Source organism: Pituophis catenifer, unplaced genomic scaffold (assembly GCF_029215685.1).
Source record: "Pituophis catenifer annectens isolate HBS135680 unplaced genomic scaffold, rPitCat1.0.hap2 SCAF_4, whole genome shotgun sequence".
Taxonomy (NCBI): Eukaryota; Metazoa; Chordata; class Lepidosauria; order Squamata; family Colubridae; genus Pituophis; species Pituophis catenifer.
Window position 1 is genome coordinate 37693629 of NW_027256884.1, and position 24014 is coordinate 37717642.

Consider the following 24014-nt stretch of genomic DNA (forward strand, 5'->3'; position numbering starts at 1 on the left):
AGTACATGGAATATGATGGTTTAAGGTCCTACTAATTCACACAAGTTACAGATAATCCGTGATTTACTAATGTACCACAATTGAGCCCAAAATTAATCCAGCCACAGTTGTAATTTGTGAAATGTAGAGAAACCTGTCTTGATTGAGCTACTGCTGTATATTTTTTAATCATCATCATATGTCTGCTTTCATACTTATTGATACTTTTCAAGGAAGAAATAATAATAATAAAAAAAGATTGCAGCAAGTTATGCTCCCTGCTGCTTCTGACAGGCATTTTATAAAATATAGATAGTGTCATAAACAAGAGCTAAAATGCTAAATAATAATGTAAAGGAAGGTTTTTATAACCCGCAAAGCAATTTGCTGTATGGGGAAAAAAAGATGTTATTTCAGTACCATTTTCAGTTATTTCAGCAGAACGCCCCCTATTTCCTGTGTTTTAGGGAAGAGTGAAATTAATATTTTTTTCTGAGAAAGTGAATTGGGGAAGATCACCTGTTTCAAAATAGAGATCATTTGTATATTCTCTAAGTCTGTTTTAAGTGAATGTGGAGAAGTTTCCAGAAGGGGAAAGAATTGGTTGCCAAATTGTGTATGTTAATACAAAAAATTATCCGGAAAGAAGAGAACTAAGCAATTCCTGTTATGAACACTGTGATTTCCCATAGATAATTTGCAAATGCCATTTATTTAACAATAGCTCAGGCAACCGCATTAAGATTGAACATTCTTAAAACTTTTTTTCAGAAGAAGCAATCTGGAACTTCTGCAAACACAATATTTTTCTAAAATTCATCAGCAGGTCATTTTTTTTTGAGCTGTCCAAGGGATCCTGAATAAAAATGACAGCTGCTTTAAGAATCCTACTAATTTTAACAGTGGATCTACTTACAGAGTAGCATCTTTTTTCAGGCTCCTGCATTGATGTTGTAATCATCTCAAATGAAGAGAAGCTGCTTTATTTGCTAATTATTTTGCTTGTCCATTTTTGTAACATTTCCATCCCTACAATATCATTTTGGGGAGGGTGTTGGGACCAGACTTTTTATTACAGATACATCAGGGGACTATGGTGCTTTATTCTTGGCTCGTCAATGGTTCTAAGCATGACATTTACTTTGTAAGTTTTTTGGTAATGGCTTGAAACAGATGCAATAGAACCTGGACAAGACCTGGCAGCGGAGACAGCAAATTTCATGCCATTATAGTGATAGATGGGTAGTGGCAATGGGCAAAGGCCCTAAAAAGGTGAGTGGATGGGTGGTGGGATGATATGACAAATTGAACATACAATGGCAGTGCCTAAACTAGAAAAGATGAGTGCTCCCCTGATTGATTTGCAGGTGGTTTCGATTTACAACAGTTCATTTAGTGACCATTGAAAGATGCAACAGTTCTAAAAAGGTGACTTATGACCGTTTTTGACATTTATGACTGTTGCAGCATCCCCATGTTCAAAATTCAGATGCTTGGCAACTGGTTCATATTTATGATGTTTGCAGTGTCCCAGGGTCAGGTGATCAACTTTTGCAGCCTTCTGACAAGCAAAGTCAATGGGGAAGCCAGATTCCATTAACAACCATGTTACTAACTTAACATCTGCAGTGATTCACTTAACAACTGTGGCAAGCAAGGTCATAAAATGGGGCAAAATTCACTTAACAATTGTCTTGCTTAACAATAGAAATTTTGGGCTCAATTGTGGTTGTAAGTCGAGGACTAACTTATTAGATTTGTAAGGCTGCCCAATTCTCAAACCTCTTTGAGCAGTTGGCATAAATAAAGGGGGGAAAAGGGGAAAACATTTAAAGAGAAAAGGGGTAAATATATTCTTCTCTCTAACCAAAAGGCCTTTTTATAAGTTCAGGGGGCCATTTCAAATTCTGGTCTGATTCTGACAGACAAGCTGTAGATGGTGTTTCTTTGTAGGTTAAGGATGTCAGAATTACTTACAGTATGAATGCTTGAATTTCTCTGGTAGGGATACTGCCTAATCCGCCATTAGAGACCACTGAGAATAAGAGACTAACAGAGCAGTGGTGGGTTTCAAAAATTTTTACTACCGGTTCTGTCGGCGTGGCTTGGTGGGCGTGGCTTGGTGGGCGTGGCAGGGGAAGGTTACTGCAAAATCCCCATTTCCTCCTGATCAGCTGGGACTCGGGAGGCAGAGAATAGATGGGGGTGGGGCCAGTCAGAGTTTTTACTACCGGTTCTCCAAACTACTCAAAATTTCCGCTACTGGTTCTCCAGAACTGGTCAGAACCTGCTGAAACCCACTTCTGTAACAGGGGTGGCCAAACTATATGCAGCTTTGTGTGTGTGTGCACCTCCAAGTCAGCCTTGACTCCTGGCAACTGCGTGCAGCAGTCCCTACAGTTTTTCTCAGCAAGATTTTGGAATTAGATTGTCAATACCTGGTTCCTAGGGCTGTGAGATAGCTTTATGTCCAAGGTAGAACTAGAATTCACAGACTCCTGGTTTCAAACCTGGTGCCTTAGTCAATTCAATACCCCAAACTGGCTCTCATAACACAGTAACTTTTGGGGGGCATTTTTTTGTAATCCAAGAAGTATTTACTTTCCACAGTTGGCCCAAAGAGGAAGCATTATTTTTGATTGTTTAGAAATCACCATCATGGGATAATTACAGATGATTTGAGACAGGATCAAGAAGCTTTGAATAAAATGAGTTGGATGTGCAGTAAGATTGCAATTCTTTAGGAGAAAGCTTTTTAAACCGGAGGATATAGCTAAGTCAGAACAGTCCTCCCTTCCCCAGAAAAATTGGGTGGGGTTGGGGGGTTATTATTTTCTTTTTTTTTCTTATTATTTCTTTTGTACACTGTTTTTATATCCTTGTCAGCCGCCTTGAATCTCCATGTGCAAGTAGGTGGCAATATAAATTTTCTAAATAAATAAAAATAAATAAAATAAAATAATTGGGTAATTAAGAGCAAATTCTATGGGTCTTTGTTGTTAAAATATAGCTTGCCCTGCTTGAATCTGAGTAGCTGAAGCAGCTGTTTTTATATATTGCAGTATGATAGAGGTAGATGAACACTCTTCCCTGTGCCATTGTTTCCCTTTGATGATGTGGACTTCAAGTGATCCCCAATGATCTTGTCTTTTTTAAAAAATAATCCTCCAAATAGTTTTTGAATTATTGCTAACCCCAGATGCAAGAATGCAAGACTGTTTGCATTCATCTTTGTTCTCCCTTTTATTATCAGCTGTCTTGTGAGAGCTCATGCTCAAAGGTTTATCAAAATCCGTTCGATAAATAAGCTAATTAAAGCTTTCCCACACAGGTAGGGAGAAATTAACTCTGTATGCTTGGTTGATTTTCTCCAGCCCCCAGATCACAAAAGTAAATTGCAGATCTTGGAAAGGTGAAAACAAAGGAAAATTGCATAGAGTTGACATAAGAAGAAAGGATATGATTTATTTTTTCTTTTTCTTCAAAATCGTTCAGGACTGTGAAGCTCTTCATAGAAATATCTTCCTAATTCCCCTTAATTTTGATTCAGCAGCTGTTTAATAATTTCCTACAGCTAACTATGTTTCTCTACTGACTTTTGCTGTTAGAAGGAAGCTTTCCATCTGCTTCTCTCTAGGTACCCGGTTTATATTTCAATAGGTGGGCTGAGAAATCTTAAAATTATTCCTGTGTCTTTCTTTTTATGAGTGAATTGTGGCATGGTTTCAATCAGCCACAAAGTGTAGTAATCTTCTAGAAACTCTCAGTATGCTGCATCTTATTAGCGCATTAAATGGGAATACAAATAATCCTGGGCATTTAGCTGGCATTATTGCTGTAGTTATGACGTAATTCCTAGTTATTACTGTGTGAGAGCTTTTCACCAGCAGAAAAGAGATCAGAAGAACAGTTTTGTCTTAGTTTTACTTTTCCCCCTCCAGTGTGCTTAAAAAGAACAGCATTTGCATTCTAACATACAGTACTTTGTTTAAAGTGTAGAAAGTAAAGTTGGTATAAAATATTTAAATTGAAAGAGTGAATACACATCAAGTTTAGTGTGTTGATGCTAATAGAAGATAGAATGTTGTGGTTTGTTGTTCTAAAAAGTTTTGATGGCATAAATCAAACATCTAATAGAACCTTAGATGACTAAATATTAATTATTAAAAGTTATTCTCCACCTATCTTGTAGTTCAATGCGACTTTGAACAGTTTAAACATCTTAACACAGAAATTTGACTTACACATCCAACACAATTATCTGACAATATACAATAGAACAGAATATTCTTTATTGGCCAAGTGTGATTGAACATACAAGGAATTCGTCTTCAAGGTGAAAGCTCTCAGTATACATACAAGCAACAAAGTGATAAATCATAAATCATAAGACACAATCATAAATCATAAGATACAACCAACAAAGTGATAATCATAAGATACCAATAAGAGAGTAGGTAATAGGAAAGGTGAGAAGTATAATATTAATACAGTTCTGTTATATGATTAGATATCCTTAGGCATAAAACAGTGCTGTGATAATTATGTGTTTAGCAGAGTGATGGCATGAGGGAAAAAATTGTCTGTGTGTCAATTGTTTTGGCATGTAATGTTTTATAGCAGTGTCCTGAGGGGAGGAGTTGAAGCAGTTTATGCCCAGGATGTGAGGGGTAATAATTATATGTTATTTAATATAGTTTATTAAATAAACACCATAGTTTTGTACATAGAAGTGACCCTGAGCTGCTTCATTTATTTATTGCTGAACTTATAATTTTCAAAGGACTCAGTAATTTTTTTTTCCAGGTGTTCTTGATATAATTTTGTAAATTTCCATAATTCCATGATGGGCAGCAAGGGAAAAGACAGCTTGCTAAATTCTAGTAATCATCAGTTGAAACAGTTTGGATCAGTATTCAGGGACTACTGTAGCTCATATGACTATATAGTGAGCAAGCAAAATATCTAAGGAAGCAGATTTCACAGAAGTTGTTTTCAAAGGAAAAATGCTTTCAGGATTGGGTGTGAGCATACTGGTGGCAATATGATGTGAAGGGCCTTTGCTATCCATTTAATGTATGGGAATTGGTTCCTATATCAAGACAGATATGGGAATCAAACAAAAATTTCCAGAGATTTGGTGTCATTCCACTACATAGAAACTTTAGATATACAATATACAGTATACAGGTTAAATGTTGAATAGATAACTTCTAAAGTGAAAGAAACTAATTAAAATGACTATTGAAAAGATAGCTGATTTTATTCATTTGGAATATTCAGGAATTACCACTTTCATTTTTAATGCATATTATTTACACATCCTTAGATTTAGAAATGTGCTTGGGTGGTAGATGTTGGTGGTTTGTTCTCCAACCTTATTGTTCAGTTTCCGAATGTTTCATCACCAGGCTAGGTAACATCATCGGTGGAACTTTGATTGAAATGTCTTGTTTCAGTTCTCTTCTGCTTTTATAGGTCTATAGCAGCGGTGGGTTTCAAATTTTTTTACTACCGGTTTTGTGTGGCTTGGTGGGCGTGGCTTGGTGGGCATGGCAGGGGAAGGATACTGTAAACTCTCCATTCCCACACCACTCCAGGGGAAGAATACTGTAAAATTTCCATCCCTTCCCCAATCCAGGGGAAGGTTACTGCAAAATCCCCATTTCTTCCTGATCAGCTGGGACTTGGGAGGCAGAGAATAGATGGGGGCGGGGCCAGTCAGAATTTTTACTACCGGTTCTCGGAACTACTCAAAATTTCCACTACCGGTTCTCCAGAACTGGTCAGAACCTGCTGAAACCTACCTCTGGTCTATAAGTCTTACATAATCATTCAGTCCAATTGACCACATAAGACCTACAAAAGCAGAAGAGAACTGAAACAAGACTTCAACCAAAGTTCCACTGCTGATGTTACCTAGCCTGGTGACGAAACATTCGGAAACTGAACAACAAGCTCGGAGACCAAACCACCGCCAATATCCTTAGATTTGTGCTGTCCAAGAGTTTCAAAGACAACCTTTATAGAGAATGTATCCCCTTTATTTTCCCTTCTCTTTCAAAATTTGGTTCTTAGTTTACTGCCATTGATACAAATTATCCTAACTGTTAATTCTTGGCCATTACTGAATTGTTGGAGAGCAATTAATTAAGTGTGAGAGAAAATAGTTTGTATTGTTATATTTGCCATTGAGACAATTCTGTGTTCTGTCATTAGGATGGGGATAAAAAAAATCTTTTTCTTCAATAGAACTCTGGGTAGATCTCAAAAGGAGTTAAGCTGTAAGCAGTAATGGTGATAAAGGCAGCTAGCAGTGCTCATTTCCCACATTTGTAGCAGCTGTTGACTGGTATTTATTGGATGAAATCCATACCCTTGATGACTTATTATGAAGTATAGGTTTCCTGAGATAAGTTTACAGAGAGGATCAAAACTTGGGAAAGTGTTAATGAGAGGAGTCTCTTGGGAGATTACCTATGTGTTTAGGTAGTAAATATTGGTATTTGAGGATTTGTTTTCTATGATAGAAATGAAATGACATGCAAATGAAATTGATTTTGACATGTTCTAATCTTTTCTTTCAGGAAAATATATATGTCAAGATTCTTGAACTTAAGTTTAAAATAGGAAAATATACAGTATATGATCAGAAGATTAGGAAATTTGGACAGGAAACTATTGTGCAATTCATTCAGTTAATAAAGAAATATATGTCTTGGGAATGTAATATTTGCTGTATATAAATACTTAGGCTATAATAGCCTATGCAATTTAGCTTTTAATTACTGTTTTCACCCTTGCTCAATATCAAATTTATCTTACTTGAAAAATGCAATTCTGTTCAGTCCCATCCAGTTCTCAAAACTATTTATAAAAACATTAATCATTGATGCATCACAGACAATCATACAGCGTTAAGAGCCACAAATGCAATGATCATAGCCATTGGCAGAAAGCTATGATAAGATACGTACCATGACACCACTATGCAAATGCTGTCCTATTTGCAACCCAATGTCAAGTGCAGATATGTGAATTGTGAGGCATACATGCTGTGATATCATAATTCGTGTTTTGTGATTTGCCCCAGTGCAATGGCAGTGACACTATTTAAATTGGATTTAATATTAAACAGTACCTAGGGTATTAGATCTACTAATCTATCAATCCATAAAATCTGATTTAAATTAAATATCTTGTGGAGTTGCTTTATAATATTTTGTACAGACTAATTTGTTTCTCATACACTGAAAAATACAGAAAATCCTGGCTTAAAAAAAGAGGAGTGTCAGCATTCCAGAACCCCCCTCCCCCAACTCCAAGGAAAAACTCTGAAGCAAGCATTTTTCAAAGTTCTATTTATTAGAATAGGTGAACTAGCACATCTGGGAAAACCCGAATCTGAGAGGTCTGGGTTTTTCCTCAGTAAATCAAAACCCCCCAAACCATCCTCTCACTCCTCAGTCGATCACATGCTCCAATCACCATCCGTCCCATCTAGAGACAGCACTCTGACCACTCCTTCTCCAGATGCAGGATCGGCCTGACCTTGACCGACAGGAAGAATGCTATTATGTCTAAAGATAACCACTCTACTAAATCCCCCCTCCTATTTTCCCACAGATGAGAAGGTGGCAGCATGGAAGTTTCCAGCCTAATATGGCTTCCAAAGCTGACAAGGAGTGGAAGTTAAATCGTTTGTTATTGGAAAATAGGAGACAGAGTTCATGAGACTGGGACTTGTGTCAACTTCTACTCATAATAAAAAACCATGCCTTCTTATGTCAGAACTGGGTAGACATTTGCAATGTATGCAATATTGCAGTCCTTGTCTCTGCTCCTGGTAATTAAGTCCAGCCCCCTCCCCTCCAAAAAGGGAAGGACAATGCTTCTACAAAAGAGAATTTAAATTTTTAAATAGGTATTAACATTGTTACTTGTTTTCAGCCAAAACTAATTTGTATTTTTTTGGTTAAGACAATTATTTTTTTTAAAAATCATTGCTTAAGAAACCAGGCAGGAGAATTTCTCTCAAATATTGGCTTTAAGCATAATTATCCTCCTTGAAACTTGGTATTCTGCCTTCTGTGATAATTATATATTCTCCCATGGGTAGCTTTGTTTCTCTAGAAGTGCTTTGCATAAAGGAACAAGTGTGGGCAGTGATTTTTTTCTTTCTTTCATGGTTGTAAGACAAATTAAGGACCACTTCAACTTGCCTGAACAATAAAATCTTTCTCTTGGGCCTTCTAAGTCCCACTCTCTGAAACATAGGTAGCAATTAAGGAAGAGTCTTTTCTGTGTTTGTATCCTGCACATGTTTCTTTTCCCCTCACCAGATCTACTCAAGAGAACACACTTTGGGTCTCCCTCCCCCCACCATGAAACAGTATTATCTTGTTGGCAGTGGTGAAATTCAATTTTTTTTTACTACCAGTTCTGTGGGTGTGGCTTGGTGGGCGTGGCATGGTGGATGTGGCAGGGGAAGGATACTGCAAAATCTCCATTCCCACCCAACTCCAGGGGGAAGGATATTGCAAAATCTCCATTCCCATCCCACTCTGGGACCAGCCAGAGGTGGTATTTGCCGGTTTTCTGAACTCAAAATTTCTGCTACCAGTTCTCCAAACAACTCAAAGTTTCCGCTACCAGTTCTCCAGAACCTGTCAGAACCTGCTGGATTTCACACCTGCTTGTTGGGCTCTGGAGTTAGGTCTTCTCAGTGGCAGTATCTTCCCCAGACAGCTGGATGGCTGCTAGCCTTTCATAAACTCTAAAGACCTGGCTGTTTCTCCCGGCATTTGAAATTAAGTGTGTTCTGCTGTTGATGTGGTTTTATGGTTGAGATGCATTGTGTGCCATGGATTACTGTTGATAACTCTTTGATTTTTAATTTTTATACATCACCCAGACTCGGTGTTTTGAGATGGGCAGCCTTAGGCATGTAACACGCTCACACAAACAGATTCACACATTCATACAGTGGGATCAGCTTATTTCTCTGGAAAATGAATGGCATTCTGGTATACTGTGTAATCTCACCCCTATTTTTTTTTTCAGAATCATATGTTGATTTCTGTGGATTTTATCCTAGGTCAGATGATATAACACTACAGGCAAAGTGATTCTAATTGCTTTGCCTTTTTCTTTTAAACATGAGACTTTTTAAAAAACTGGTACTTATAAATGATCCTTTGGGATTCAGAATTGAAAAATGTATTAATAGTATGATCATTGTACTTAATTTCATTTATTGTTAGTAATAAAAAATCATAAATGAAATGAAGTCCTTCCATTTGTTAAAAAATTATACAATTGGTTTATGCTCATTTCAGTGTTTTTCAATCAAATGAAGGAAATATAGGAAAGTCCCAGGAGATGGCAGTATACAATAACACAAAAAAATGCACAATGAAAAGTGAAAATGAAAGACTGAGAATAGCTTACTACTTTTCTTAGAATTGTTCTGGGGTTTATGAAAATTATGCATGCATTATTTCTATTGAGTTATATTAATGACAGCAGGAACCCATTGCTGCCAAATCTCTGACATATGGCCCTCTCTGAAATTTGCTGTGCTAGCAAATCAGTTCATGACGTGGTTCACACCAACTGCAGTGCCACTGCAGCATCATAAAACTTGACATTATTCTGGCACTGAAGGGAACAAAATGGTTACTGCACCACATAAGGCTGGTGCTGATATTTAATCTGATTGGTTTACAAAGCCAATAGAATAGCATATTATTTAGGTATATTTAATTGAACATTTATTTATTTATTTTAATTTGATTTATATGCCGCCCTTCTCCGGAGACTCAGGGCGGCTTACAATGCGTTAAGCAATAGCCTTCATACTTTTGTATATTTATACAAAGTCAGTTTATTGCCCCCACAAACTGGGTCCTCAATTTACCTACCTTAGAAAGGATGGAAGGCTGAGTCAACCTTGCATCTGCTTTCCAAACAATGTTCTTTTCATAGCTCATCTATTCATATTAGTGAAACACTCTTTTCCAATATTTTTAAAATAATTCATATAGGTTCACAATAAAATGCTCACCATTGTTGATAAGGCTTGTCTGTTTCACTTTCCATAGGGCATGTCTTCTTGGTCTCATGTGGAAGGTAGAGAGAGAGGGAGAGAGAGAGAGAGAGAGAGAACCAAACTGAGTTTTACAACATTATATTGACTGGCAGACTTATGGCACAAGCGTTTGTGGAATAGCATTCATCTGCATTATATAAACATAATTATATTGCATTATCAATTCCTTAATTATATTGCATTCATGATTCCTGCATGTCTGGCATTTTTCTGTGCTGTGCACCAGGAGTGCGTTCTACTTACCTTTACTACCAGTTCACAATGGGATTGCATGTGCGTGCTTGTTTTGCTCGCGCGCGTGCCTTGCTTCTGCACATGTGCAGAGGCTTCTGCGCATGCGGAGATCGCCGATGATGACATCCGGGGTGGTGGGTGGGGCCTCCTGCCAACTTTACTACCAGTTCTTGTGAACTGGTCTGTACCCACCACTGCTGTGTACATTGATGACAGTTAGTTTTTCATTCACTACAGTAATATTCACGTGTTTGGGAGAGTTTGAGGCTTGAAGCATTGCAATGAATGGTCGTGATACTTTTTTTTTTTTTAATTTGATTTATATGCCGCCCTTCTCTGGAGACTCAGGGCACTTACAATGCGTTAAGCAATAGCCTTCATACTTTTGTATATTTTATACAAAGTCAGCTTATTGCCCCCACAATCTGGGTCCTCATTTCACCTACCTTAGAAAGGATAGAATGCTGAGTCAACCTTGAGTCTGGTGAGATTTGAACTTGCAGTAATTGCAGGCAGCTGATGTTAATAACAGTGCTTTAGTCTGCCACGTCACCAGGCTCTTAAGAGAGAGCAAAAGTGGTCTCTAGGAAGACACCATAGAGGTGGAAGTACAGGGTGACAATTCTTAATTCCCGATAAGACCAGATATTTCAGAATTGATCTAAAGAGACTCATTTTCTTCATAGAAAGGACATCTTTGTTGGAAGCTGAGAGAATCTTTGAGAGGACGGTTTCTATTTATTTCTCTTCATGGCACACACCGTCACTTTCCATACTGTCTTGAAAAACTTCATGACCTATCAACACCACTTTCCTCAGCTTACATGGGGCTGCATAGGAAAAGAAAAACCACAACAGTGATACCCCTCCTTTTCCCTCACTTGGTTCTATTCCCAGTTTCATTCTTTTAAGAGAATGTGCTCGAATAACCTGGATGTCTGGCTGGTTTCTCCAACTTTGAGACTTGTTAAATACATGTTAAAATAATGTTTGATATTTTTTTTAATAAAAGGCTTTGGCTACAATTCAGAGATAGGTAAGTAATTAATGAAATTAATGATTATGTGACATTAAATCAGTGTGAACTGTTAGTGAGCACATAGATTTTCTCAGGGGTGAAATTCACTTGCCTTCCCTACCGGTTTGCAAATGTGTGTGCGCCGCTTGCTCGCTTCTCTTGCATGCGCCGTCATCCGTGCATGCGCAAAGCCGCCTATGGATGCTCAGAGCAGTGGTGGGTTGCCCCCAGTTCGGATGGGTTCACAAGAACCGGTAGTAAAACCAGCGGGAGGCTCCACCCACTGACTTGACGTCATCATAGGTGATCTGTGCATGCACAGAAGCTTCTGCACATGTGGGTGCGCAGGCGCAATGTGAACCGGTAGTAACCCACCCCTGGCGCAGAGGCTTAAAATCATCACAAAAAAGCGACGTCATGACATCCGTGCGGGTGGGCAGAGCCTCCTGTAGCTACCGCTACCGGTTCACCTGAGCCGGATAGAACCGGCTGAATTTCACCCCTGGATTTTCTCCATGACAATCGGTCCCTAAAAAGGTCCTTCAGATCTTCCAATGTTAGACCTTCCAGACGTGTCCACTTCCATGACTTCACCCACCTTGTTGCTGGTTCTCCTGCTCTTCTCTTTCCTTCCACCTTTCCAAGCATTAAAACCTTATCCAGGGAGCTAGGTCTTTGCACAATGTGCTAAAGGGTGATAATCCTGAAATGAATATGTTTTATTTATTTTCATGAAATACAAATCCAGCATAGAATTGGCTCCCCAGAATTACATAGCCATGAATAAGCTCTTTAAAAAGGGGTTGTAGCTGCTGTGGGCTTATCAAATGCAACAGTATTTAAAGATTATGAAAGGCTAGAGAAACTCTTTTGTTGATGTTATCTAATCTTTTTTCTGTACTTTTATACCTTCCCTCAAATGCAGGAACTGGTGTCAGAGAAGATGTCTACCTGATTTGGAGGGAACTAGAGGAAGCCAAGAATATCTTAACCCAGATAGAGAAAATTCTCATAGAATTTGAGAAGTCTAAAAGTGTGGCAGGTATTTTATGAATGCATAATTGAAAAGGACTTGATTTATGAAAAGTTTGATGGAAAGCATTCTCAATAGGTGCCCATCCATTAGAGATAATCTACAAATTGTAAATCTGTAGAAACAGTCTAGAATAAAACTCCCTATGACTTGCTGGTTTTACTTGCAATCTACTTCTGAACATGAGAACAAATAACAGAGCTAAACTGGGGAAGTTAAGAAGATATCACTTATTAGTTCCTCGGCATACATACATATATATTCATTTACTGATTCAGTAACTACTTATTTGTTCAAATTATGCTTTTTCACCTTCATTTCTTCTTTTGCTACAGCTTGCCTCAGTAGATCTGGGTTCAATGTAAGATCTCTCTTATGTGGGAAGAATTTGTTACAAAAAGTTACCCTAGCAGACTTATTTCCTTTGCTAAAGGTTAGTGTTGGTTAAGGAAGGAATGAACTGGACTGTGTCCAGTATTATTGGACTTTCTCCAGCTCAGCCAAAACACCCGCTCTGTATAGAGGGAAGAACCTTTCTCAGGGTCTTCTGCCAAATTTCCCCCAAAAGCCAAGGTTTCTGTAGTGGTAGCCAATTCCCTCTGTTCCCTTTAAATCTGGGTGAAGCTGTCACCTGCAACCACACGGATTCTTCCCAGCCTTCCAGAATCTTGAGTGGAGCTCATCCCTCTGGGTTTTTGCTTCCCATCTTCTAGAGAAGCCCTGGACCATTCTTCTCTCCCCAAAGGACACTTGCCCTGCACACTTCACTCTCCAACTTCTCCATTCACAACAGGTGGCATACTTTTAGTCTCCTCTCCCTTCTTTTCCTTCCCCTTCCCCATGTCCTGTAGCTACTGAGGAGATTGGTGTTCTCCCAGAGACCCCAACACTGATATACCTTGCTGCACCAATGGGACTGCTTACCCCAAATCTCCCCACAGCAGCTCTGAGTAGCAGTCAGCTCAACTCATCAGTCTCATGACAACATAGCTGCCCCTCAAAAGTGAGCTGCTTTTTCTTCTTATCTCTTTCCAATGTCCAGTCACAAAATTTCTACAGCAGGGGTGTCAAACTCGATTTCGTTGAGGGGCGAACCAGGGTTGTGTTTCACCTCGGGGGGGGCTGGGGGGGGCGTGGCCAGCTCAATATCAGTCACGTCAGGGGGTCCAAGTACTCTGCCAGCAAAATCAGCTCTCCCAAGCTCTGTTTTCAGCTGCAAAGTCCTCCTGCAAACCTCTGCCAGTGAAAATGGAGCTTGGGAGGGCCGCATGTGGCCTTCCCGAGCTCCATTTCTACTGGCAGAGGCACTGTGGCCCGGTCCTTTGCTGTTTCCAGGGTGGCCCCACGGGCCAGATCTAAGCACATTGTGGGCCGGATCCAGCTCCCGGATCATAATCCCAGGAGAAGGCAGTTGCAAAACATTACAAGCTGTTACCTAAGAAAATTATATAGACCTGCAAAAGACTAGAGTGACCAAGAATTGACTCAGATCAGAGGAGACTTACCTATAAAGTAGTTATATTTCTAAGGAAAGAAGAATGTATTAGTCATGTACCATAAATAAGTATGTGTATGCAAATATATCCATTTCAAATTAAGTCATATAATAGCTTTAGGCTGATATTGGCACAGGCTTATTTATATTAATATTTTTATATCAGCAGAAGAAATGGATAAAACAGAATATGAGCCAGAAGTAAAAGATTTTGTGAATTCCAGAGAGTGGCTTCAGAAGAATGGCTTAAAAGCCCAGAATCTGACCATACCTAGAGCTTTTTCTGATTGTGCTTTCCGTCATGTAAATGGAGTTGTAGATATAAAAACCAAGCCAGAAGATGAATCTCTTCAGACAAATGCTGTAAGAAATCTTCCCATTGTGTTGCTATAATTTTCTACTTTTTTGTGGAGTGGAGGGGGGGGGGGGTTAGTTGGGGGATCAAATAGATTTCCAGGTTTTGTTAGTTGTATAGTAGAAACCTTCATTTGCATTTCTGGCCACTTACAGGATCCCACTGTTTGCCTAGCAATATTTCCTGAAGTTATGAAAACTGGTTAGGAATTGTGACTGAATGGGAGTATAGCTGCTATTTTCTTAATCCTCTAGAAAGTATTCACATGTTTAGCCGAACTGATTCTGGATTTTTCAAAGAAAAAGCATCCCAAGCATCACATCTGGAATGACTTTGTATTACTGTTCTCAAGAAATACATTGGACCATAATAGCTAAATTTAATGCTTCATTGAAATATAACCCTCATATAGCAACTGCCTCATTTAGTGACTGTTCAGTCTACAGCTGAGATGTAAAGTAACTTTGTGACCAATTCTCACATTTACAGGTCTGTAAAGCAAAGGAAAGATGAAGTAAGATCATTAAGTATGGTCATGGTTTCACTCAGGGCCCCCAAGTTGTTAGTCCCAATTGTGGATATCAAATAAGGACTGCTTGTATACATTAATCAGTTGATTTGAATCCCCCAGTATGTTATTGAAATGTACTGGGACAAAATTTTTATTTGCTTCCTGTAGGCAGAGGTATCCCTATGCATATAGATAGTCTTGCTGAATAACCCTAATGGGGACCAGCAAAGTAGTCACTAAATGGGAAATCATATTGCTGTGCTTTCTGACTGGAAAGAGACAAGACTATTCAGTTTCTTACCTTTGGCTTTTATTTGCCTCCTAACCACTCCTCACCCTTTGGAATGCTTGGGTGCCTGCTTACCATCTTGAACTCATGGCAGCGTGATTGTATCGCAGCCTGGGGCTGGAAGCTGTGGGTACACTATGCAAAACACCTTGCTCTCTTGAAATCCCTTTCTCTCCAATTTCTCGGGTCTCTATTGAGAAGGGATTAAAAGAACTAATCAATTTCTATAGGCAATCTCTCCTTTGCCTGACCTTCCCCTCCACCTGACCAGAGAATGGAGATGAATTTCAAGAGAGTAAGTTTGTTTGCTCTTCTACACATTGAAAGCAATGCAATTGCAGAAAAGAGGGAAATTTGAGATTGCCTACATAATTTGCTTTTCCCATCCATTGCACAGTAAAGGGAACTGTATTTCAAGCTTGTTGATCTATGTGGGCTTGTCTCCAGTATGCTAGATTATAATTCACAACATCCCAGTCTCTGTAGAGGATTGTACTTCAGTGTATTTAACTTGCATTGGCTGAGACAAGGCTGATCAAAAGTTTACGAGGCCTCTGATTCTCTTGTCCTGTTGCACACCACTTAACTGAATTCATTTCACACCCATTTAGACCTACTGATTTTAAAACTTGAGCAGATTTAGGGAAACTTAAGAAATCATACTCACAGAGGAAATCTTTGTACTTTTAGGAGACAAATAAAAAGGTAATCCATGCCAAATACTGCAGCAATTTTATACATACAGTCTTGGAAGATGGGTCTATAATTCATTTACATTTGAATAAAGAAAGATGCAAGGAGTTTGAAAATAAAGTGAAGAATGCTCTTCATCAGATGGAAGAAAGGTTAGTTTGCATCCTGATAATATCTTTTCTAAAGACAGATCTTATGATGAAAAAAGGACTGATGTATCTTATTAAAAAGATTTTGAAATGCCCAAGTACTCTAATATTTAGTGTTAGGTACGCCGATTGTTTAAAAATTGAGCATGGACAATGCTAAGGGTTTCTAACTGCAATATCAAATGTGGGTATATATTCATTTCTGAATATTTGTTTGAGTAGCATAATTACATTCCATGACCTTCAAACCTAATATGTTGTTATTAATGAGATTCAGCTGTAGAAACATCACTTTTATTCTGTAATGCTCCATAGTCTACATATATTTTACTAAAATAATGGCCAAGATTCTAGAAGTACTAATCTCAATGTAGTCATAAATCTCTTTTAAGACATTTGCATCAAATTGAAATAATGACTATTCAAGTCCTACTTTATTTTTTTTTATCTATGAGATTTTGAATAAAATTTGAACTAAACCATTCATCAGAGTTACCAGGGAGCTTCTAAAAGCAAGTATTATTTCTTTAATATTGATTTATTCAATATTTATGGGATGTATGTTAATACACTAATAACAATGAAACACTCAATAGTGCCTCGTTAAAACTGCCAACATGAGCTTTAGTCTGCATTTATTTATGTTGTCTATATTCCACTTTTGTTCAAAGCCAATGGAAAGAGAAGTCCAATTGAAATTTACCTTCGCAATAACTCCATTAAGTAAATTAGGTTTAGGGAATGTGATGGCACAGCTACATGGTAGTATGAAGCCTACAATCTGATTGTTCCTAATTCTCATCTGATGCTTTGGGTCTTGTTTGTTGAGAATAGTGGGAATTATAATCCCAATACAGTGATTGACAGCTGCTTTAACTCACTACTAGCACATAAACTTTATATAGCCCTGAAATTATATTCCTTCCTGCAAGTTATACAATAATCTTTGTTTATCTTCCAATTTAAAATGTCTTTTCCTTAGTAATATTTATTTTGTCTTAAAGTGATTTACTTGACTTATTCTTTTGTCCTTTATATTAAATTAATAATAAAAATAAAATTATTTAGGAGTGTTAAGATACTGGGAAGTGAGCATTTCAGACATCATTCTTGCTGTGCCTTTCATTTCATGTAAAAAAGTATTCTTATATAGAATTCAGGACCTTAAGAAAGGAAGCCGAGCTCTCTTTGGAGATGTCACAGAAGACCACATCTGTATTCTCATTGATGTGTCTCAGTCTATGATATACAAACTGCCTGTGGTGAAGGAGAAGATATATCAGCTCATAAGAGTGAGTGAACAGCTGTTTTGATGAAGAGAAGTGTCCTAATGTGGAATGACTGGCTTTTTCTGAAAAGGATCTAGGAAGTTGCCTTTTACAGATTGTCCTAGATCAGGGGTCTGCAACCCGCAGCTCTGGAGCCTCATGTGGCTCTTTCATCCCTCTGCTGCGGCTCCCTGTCACTCAAAATATGTGTCACAACCGCCAATATGTGACACGCGCCAGCACATGATTTATTGAGCTTTACAGCCCATCTTTTTTTTTTTGGAGTTCAAAATGTTTTTGTTGCATGCAGAAATAAAAATTGTTTTCTCTGTAGCAGTTCATTGATTTCATAAATGCAACACAATATAGTTTTTTTATACATAGCATAAAGATAAAAAATGATATATGCAGTGTTATCTTGATTTTAGATGTCAAAAGAGTTTTGTGGCTCCCGGTGTTTTCTGTGGGAAACTGGTCCAAATGGCTTGTTCAGTGTTTAAGGTTGCCAACCCCTGTCCTAGACTTACAACAGTTCATTTAGTGATCATTCAAAGTTACAACGGCACTGAAAAAAGTGACTTATGATCATTGTTCACACTTAAAACGACCATAGTAGCGCCCCCATGGTCACATGATCAAAATTTGGATGCTTGAACAACTGGTTCATATTTATGACAGTTGCAGCGTCCATGGGTCATGTGATCATCCCTTTTGCGAGGGATACATAGGGAAGCCAGATTCACTTAACTGACCGATCCACTGTGTCAAGAAAGGTCATAAAATGGGATAAAATTCATTTAACAACTGTCTCACTCAGCATCAAAAATGTTGTCTCGATTGTGGTCATAGGTTGAGGACCACCTGTATTGTTGTTCTCTTTAACTGAATATGTGCTGTCTGGAATTAGTTCTGAGTGGAATCTTTTCCAATTTTCCCTGGAGTTGTTAGAACAAGGCTAGAACTTTATTCTTCCACGTCAATGTTCTACTAGTTTCCTCCAAGTGGAAGAGATTTTCTAAGTCCATTTTCTCAAATGGAATGGTGGACCATAAATTAGGACATTCCCCATATCATTGTTCTCTAGTGATGGAGTCATCATTTGGTATGTTGACACTTTTTATAATGGATGGTTTTAATGTTTTCAATGTTTTTATGTTGTAAGCCACCCAGAATTCTTGGATACAAGATGGGTGGCTAAGTAAGTAAGTAAATAAGTAAATTTGCTATGCTGGGTGAGAATTCTAGCAATGCTGAGCTCCCAAACATTTTGTGAGTACCTCGTAGAGAAAATTAGATTACAGATAGACAATATTTTTAAGAGCAGAATTACAATTTCCAAAATATTTAATACATATTTGCTAGACAAATGAAACATTTATCCCGATAACTGACTGCTTCTCAATAAAATGGTGGGTGGGCAAAGGGAATATCTTTTTTCTCTTTCAGAGAAATCATTCAACAGATGATTTCTTACAGGAACAGTTTCAAAACAAAACCAGGTTTAACTTTGTTAAATTTGATGCTGAAGCAATAGCCTGGAAAGACAGACTTGCTGAAGTTAATGAAGAAAATATAGAAGATGCTATACTTTGGATAAAACAACTTCAGGTAACTATAGCAAAAACTTTAAGCAAATGGAAATGAATTAAACTATTGTTGGACTTCTCCTTCCCTTCTTCCATGCTCTGGGTCAATAAATTTGGGTTACAGTAAAACTTCATATGAAGGGAATCCTTCCAAGTAGACAAATATAGTTTAAATTATCTCTACTATTAATATGGTAATTTGTGTTTTTATAAACATACTTCTATTATGTTAATTTCTATTAATGTAGTAACCATGCTTAATAGAATACAGATTTGATTTAAAATAACTCAACCTTCTTTTCTATAGTAACATTTTTTTTTGTTTCACGTTTTTTATTTTATTTTACATATACATATCAATGTGTGAACAGTGTGGCCCCTGGGTGTCATACATTTTAATACAGATAAAACTAGTAATATTAATCATAATTGTTGCATTCAAGCAGCTTATATATTTCTAATAATAGTACACATTTACAGTATATTACATTATAGTCTTTCATTATTCCATGTTTTAATATATTGTTCTAATGCCACTCACCATATTATTTAAACATACATAATAATACCGCCATTCAATTTCTAAACTTCCCTCTTGTTATTGCTTTTATTTTATTATATAAAAATGTGTATACTAATATTTTTTATTAAAAGATGTTTTATTTCTATCCAAAATCTCTTCTCGACTTTGGTGCTTTAAATCCTGTTCATTTTTAGCTTGCCTCCCATATTTCACTCTTTTCATCTATTTGTATTAAGATACAATCATTCATTATTTCATTATTCAATGTTTCAATACACACTAATGCCAATCACAATATTATTTAAACATACAAGATTATTCTAAAAGTAATACACATGTTTATATTAAGGTATGTTCTTGCTCTGTTTCAATATATTATTCCAATGCCAATCACAATATTATTTAAACATACTTAATAATACCATCATTCAGTCTCTTATTTTTCCATTTTATTATTGCTTTTATTTCATTATATAAAGGTATGTATATACAAATGTTCCCCCATTCTCTTATTTCTACCTAACTTATAATCATGCCACCATTCTAAAAAAGAAGGGAAAGAAAGAGAGAGAGACAAAAAGCAAATCAAAACAACAGCAACAAATCCTTTCCTTTCTATTCACTGTCTCTTGTCCGCTTAGTAACATTTCTAATGACCAAAAGGGTTGGTTCAGAAAGACATTCCTGCTCCAGGAAGGAATATTGAGAATAATTGGGAATGTTCATTTCTTTGCAACAGGAAGCAAATGACCAGGGTTTCTCAGCCTTAACAATTTTAAGATGTATGTCTTCAGTTCCCAGAATTCTCCATATGACATGCTCACTGGTGTAAATATGCCTGGTAATTTAAAGCAGGACAAAGGGCATAGCCCGGGAAGAATTATTAATTGGATCGAGAGGCCTAGTATCTACTGTACATTTACCTCAAATTCCCCACCACTGCTCTAAAGGAAGAGAGAAAACTCATTAAGCCACTCAGAGTCTCTTGATTGTGAGATAGGTGGCATATAAATTTAAGTAGTAATAAATAAGTTAATCTTATTTGGCAAAAGTCATTTCTGAAGCTACCTTCAGGATAATGAAGTGCCAGTAGTCCCTCATTTAATCAAAATAGCTAGCTGGTTTCCATTTAAACAGTTCTCTTTCAGCAAACTATAGAAATATATTTTTGTAGTCTTTCATTACAGAACTGTTACTTTCAGCTATTGAGCATATCAGTGTTTAAAAGAATAATGGGATTTTAAATACAGAATATAACATATATTATCTACAATGTGAATTAGATCATGTAAAGTGTTTAAAATATGCCTCACCAGCATACATGAGAAATAAATTTTATAACCCATCTCATAAATCTGCCCACATTAACATCTTAATTTTTCTCTGTTCCTCCACTGACTGCCTAGGTTGGGACTACTACAAACATACTGAAAGCACTTCAGATTGCCTTTGCTGATCGTGACACTCAAGCCATTTATCTTCTTACTGATGGGAGACCTGATCAGGTATCTATGAAGAAGCAAATCATGTCAGGACAATATGATGATGTAACACTGGCCAGATGACAAAGCATCACATTGATGTAGACCAAAGATGGTCAAACTGACTACAAGGTGACAGATGAAGGAAGGCCTACATGCCTGTGTCTCCTCCTGATCTTTATTCCATCAACACATTAGAAACATGAGAGATTGGGAGGAGGATATGGTGACAGAGGACGGCAAAGAAGCATTTCTGTATCTAAAGTAGGGCATTCCAAAATGGGATTAGGGGAAAAATGGGATTAGGTTTAGGAGGGGAAAACAAGAATTTTGGAGGCTGCTAGCTGAATAAGAGTCTTTTTATATGAAAGACTGAGAACAGAAAAGAAGTGGCAATATTTATAGGAGGATAAAGCTCCAGTGGAAAAATAGTCAGTGTAACCCTGTGAAAGGAGGGTTTAGCTATAGCTTTTAATGGGGTATAAAAGACAGAAACACGATGAAGGCAAAAATGGAAATGTTGAGTATAAGCATAGAATAGAGAAGTGATACCAGAAAGGGCAGCTGTACATTTAGTGTTGTTTCTCTTTTAACATCTGGTAAACTTGATGCCCTGTTGCTATGCCATGGTGTTGGTTATTTTTTTGCATATACCACTAGCAGTCAGTGGTGTGCATAAGAGAACATACACTAACAGAATCTGAGCTTCACGTGAACAAGGATGTTGGAACTTTGAACTTTTTGAAAATGTATTGCTTATTCTGTGGAGTTTGGGTTTCCTCACTAACTTGCAGAGTAATGCTATTGTAAATCAAGATTAGAAAAGATTTAGCCAGTAAATAAGTTGTGGATCTTTGAATCTAGTCTTCTCTCCAAGTTATACTCCTCCTTCATAGGTTCAGCTCATTGGATTTCTTTTGATATAAAACTGAAGGACAAGATGGGAGAGAGTCTTTAAATACATTTTTGATTTGTTTCTCTTTAATTAAATATTCCATAGAAATAAGAAATTTATCAGTAAATCTGACAATCTGTGGTCAAGAGCTTTCAGATTAAGCATAACTACTATTGAAAAGTGAATCTCAACAGATTTTGGACTGAGTTTTGGCTACAAGGTGTGGGCTTCATAAGTATGGACAACCACTGGATGGCAGCAAAGATTTATACAACTATTTGTTGACATCTAGTGGTCATCTGGATTTTTGTGGCCAAATCTGTTAGGCTGAGGTACGGTACTTTCCAAATCATCAAGAGGAAACAGATTTCTAGCCATGGTCAGATGCAAATAGCAAACAACAAAAAGAAAATTTGACATTGTTTAACCCTCTGTCTAAAAAATGCCTTAAAATATTGACTACTTTGGGGACAATAAGAGGTTCTACAGGAGATAGAAGAACAACGTATTAAATGTAGTATTATAGAATCTGATATAGTGTAAATCTGGATTTTATGTGTATAGTTACAGAAATGCAAAAAATAGTTGACCTAAAGTTTGATTTTGGTTTTTTTGATGGGGGTCGAGAGTGTCTGTGTTTGCAAATACCGGTATTTTCCTACACTTCATGCAAGTAGCTCCTATTTTTGACATAGGGATGAAAAGTTTCAGAGTGTAGTAGAGGGCATAAACTCTCTCCAAAATGTAATTGGAGACAGAGGTTAATGTGTTCTTGAGGGAAGTAACAACAGTAGATGAGGAAGTAACAACAGTAGATGAGGAAAGCCCGTAGTGAACATTGTAGTGCTTAGGATAGTTTTGGCAACCATGTAGACCAAGTGAAGCCAGGTAAATCTGAAGCTCCTCAGTTAATTTATTTATAACCCAACTTTATTATTTGTAAAAATAACTCAAGGCAGAGAACATACATAGTATTCCTTCCTCCTGTTTTTCCCGCAACAACAGCTGTATGAAATGGGTTAGGCTGTGTGAGAGAGAATGACCAAAGGTCATCCAGATGTCTATCATGCCTAAAGTGGGACTAGCAGGTCTCCTAGTTTCTGATTGGTGCCTTATGCACTAGACCAGGGGTGTCAAACTCAGATCTAGGCCCAGAGGGTGCTTAGATCTAGCCTGCGGGGCCACCCTAGAAACAGTGAAGGACTGGCCTGTGATGCCTTGGCCCGGCCCGGGTGCTGATCTACAACCTGGTGGCGGCTGGCAGCTTTCTAGAGGAGGCTGTGGCAGTTGAAAATGGAGCTCAGGAGGGCCGTGTGTCCGGCCCCCCAAGGTCAAACACATCCCTGATGCGGCCCTCAATAATACCGAGTTTGACACCTCTGTATTAGACCAAACTGGCCAACCAATAAATTATTGTCCGGAAATACTGCAACACAGTGGAATTTGGCTTCTGATTTAAGAAAGTCCCAGCCATTGATTGCCATGGTAATAATGATTAAAGGCTTCTTCACGACTTGATTTATTGTTAAAGGCTAAGTGATCATTTAAAAGCTTTCTATTTGGGTATCTTTAAATTTACACATTTTCCCTTCCTTTCTTTTTGCACAGCACCCCAATAGAATTTTAGATGAACTCAAACTTTGGCGGAACATTCCAGTTCACACTATATCATTTAACTGTGATGATACTGGAGCCAATCAATTTTTGCACGAGCTGGCCAGCAGCACAGGTGGACGATTTCACTACTACCATATTTGTCTGACAGATCCTGATTCCCCCAAACCTTTTGAGGTAAGTCTTTAAAAATGGTCCAGGTCCAAATTAAAGGATGGAACTATAATAGGGTAATATCATAGTTGGCACCTGATTTTGAACAAGATAGCCTTCCTGTATCTACTATCCCAATTGGGCCTACTATGCAAAAATTGAAGCAGGATTGGACTTGCTTAGTACCTGGATGAGAAACCAACAAGGACGCTCAGTGCTCAAGGATATCTATGGAATATTGGGTTTGTAGATTAGATTGAGAAATCGGAAAATATCCCAGAAGGAAATGGCAAGTAATGTCAGAATTTTTCCAAGTAAACTACATGGATAGGTTCTGAAATGATTAGTAGCTGGGCTCAACCTACAGGAGATTGCATAAAAAATAATAATAGATACTTTAGCTGTATCTCAGAGTTACTATAAACTATAACTCCATTATTCTTCACCATAGTTGGATGACCGGAATAATAGCTTTAATGAAGATAAATGTCATATAAATTTAATATGAATTTCTTAAACAATTGAAAACTATAGAAGTAAGATGTCAGGGTTCCAAGTAACATCCCCAACCAAAGAAGACTCTGAGGCTAGAAGTTCCTCAAAGTTCCATTTTATTAGAGATGTTAT

General features: G+C 37.6%; 1 protein-coding gene across 1 annotated transcript in view; it reads left to right on the forward strand.

Moving 5' to 3' along the window:
• VWA3B (von Willebrand factor A domain containing 3B) overlaps positions 1-24014 on the forward strand; it is an 86717-nt gene that overhangs the window by 21914 nt on the left and 40789 nt on the right. The window contains exons 9-15 of the mRNA XM_070943268.1: positions 12268-12384; positions 14037-14233; positions 15716-15870; positions 17021-17159; positions 18582-18743; positions 20651-20749; positions 23229-23411. Coding sequence (XP_070799369.1) covers positions 12268-12384; positions 14037-14233; positions 15716-15870; positions 17021-17159; positions 18582-18743; positions 20651-20749; positions 23229-23411 — 1052 coding nt within the window. The remainder of the gene's footprint in view (positions 1-12267; positions 12385-14036; positions 14234-15715; positions 15871-17020; positions 17160-18581; positions 18744-20650; positions 20750-23228; positions 23412-24014) is intronic.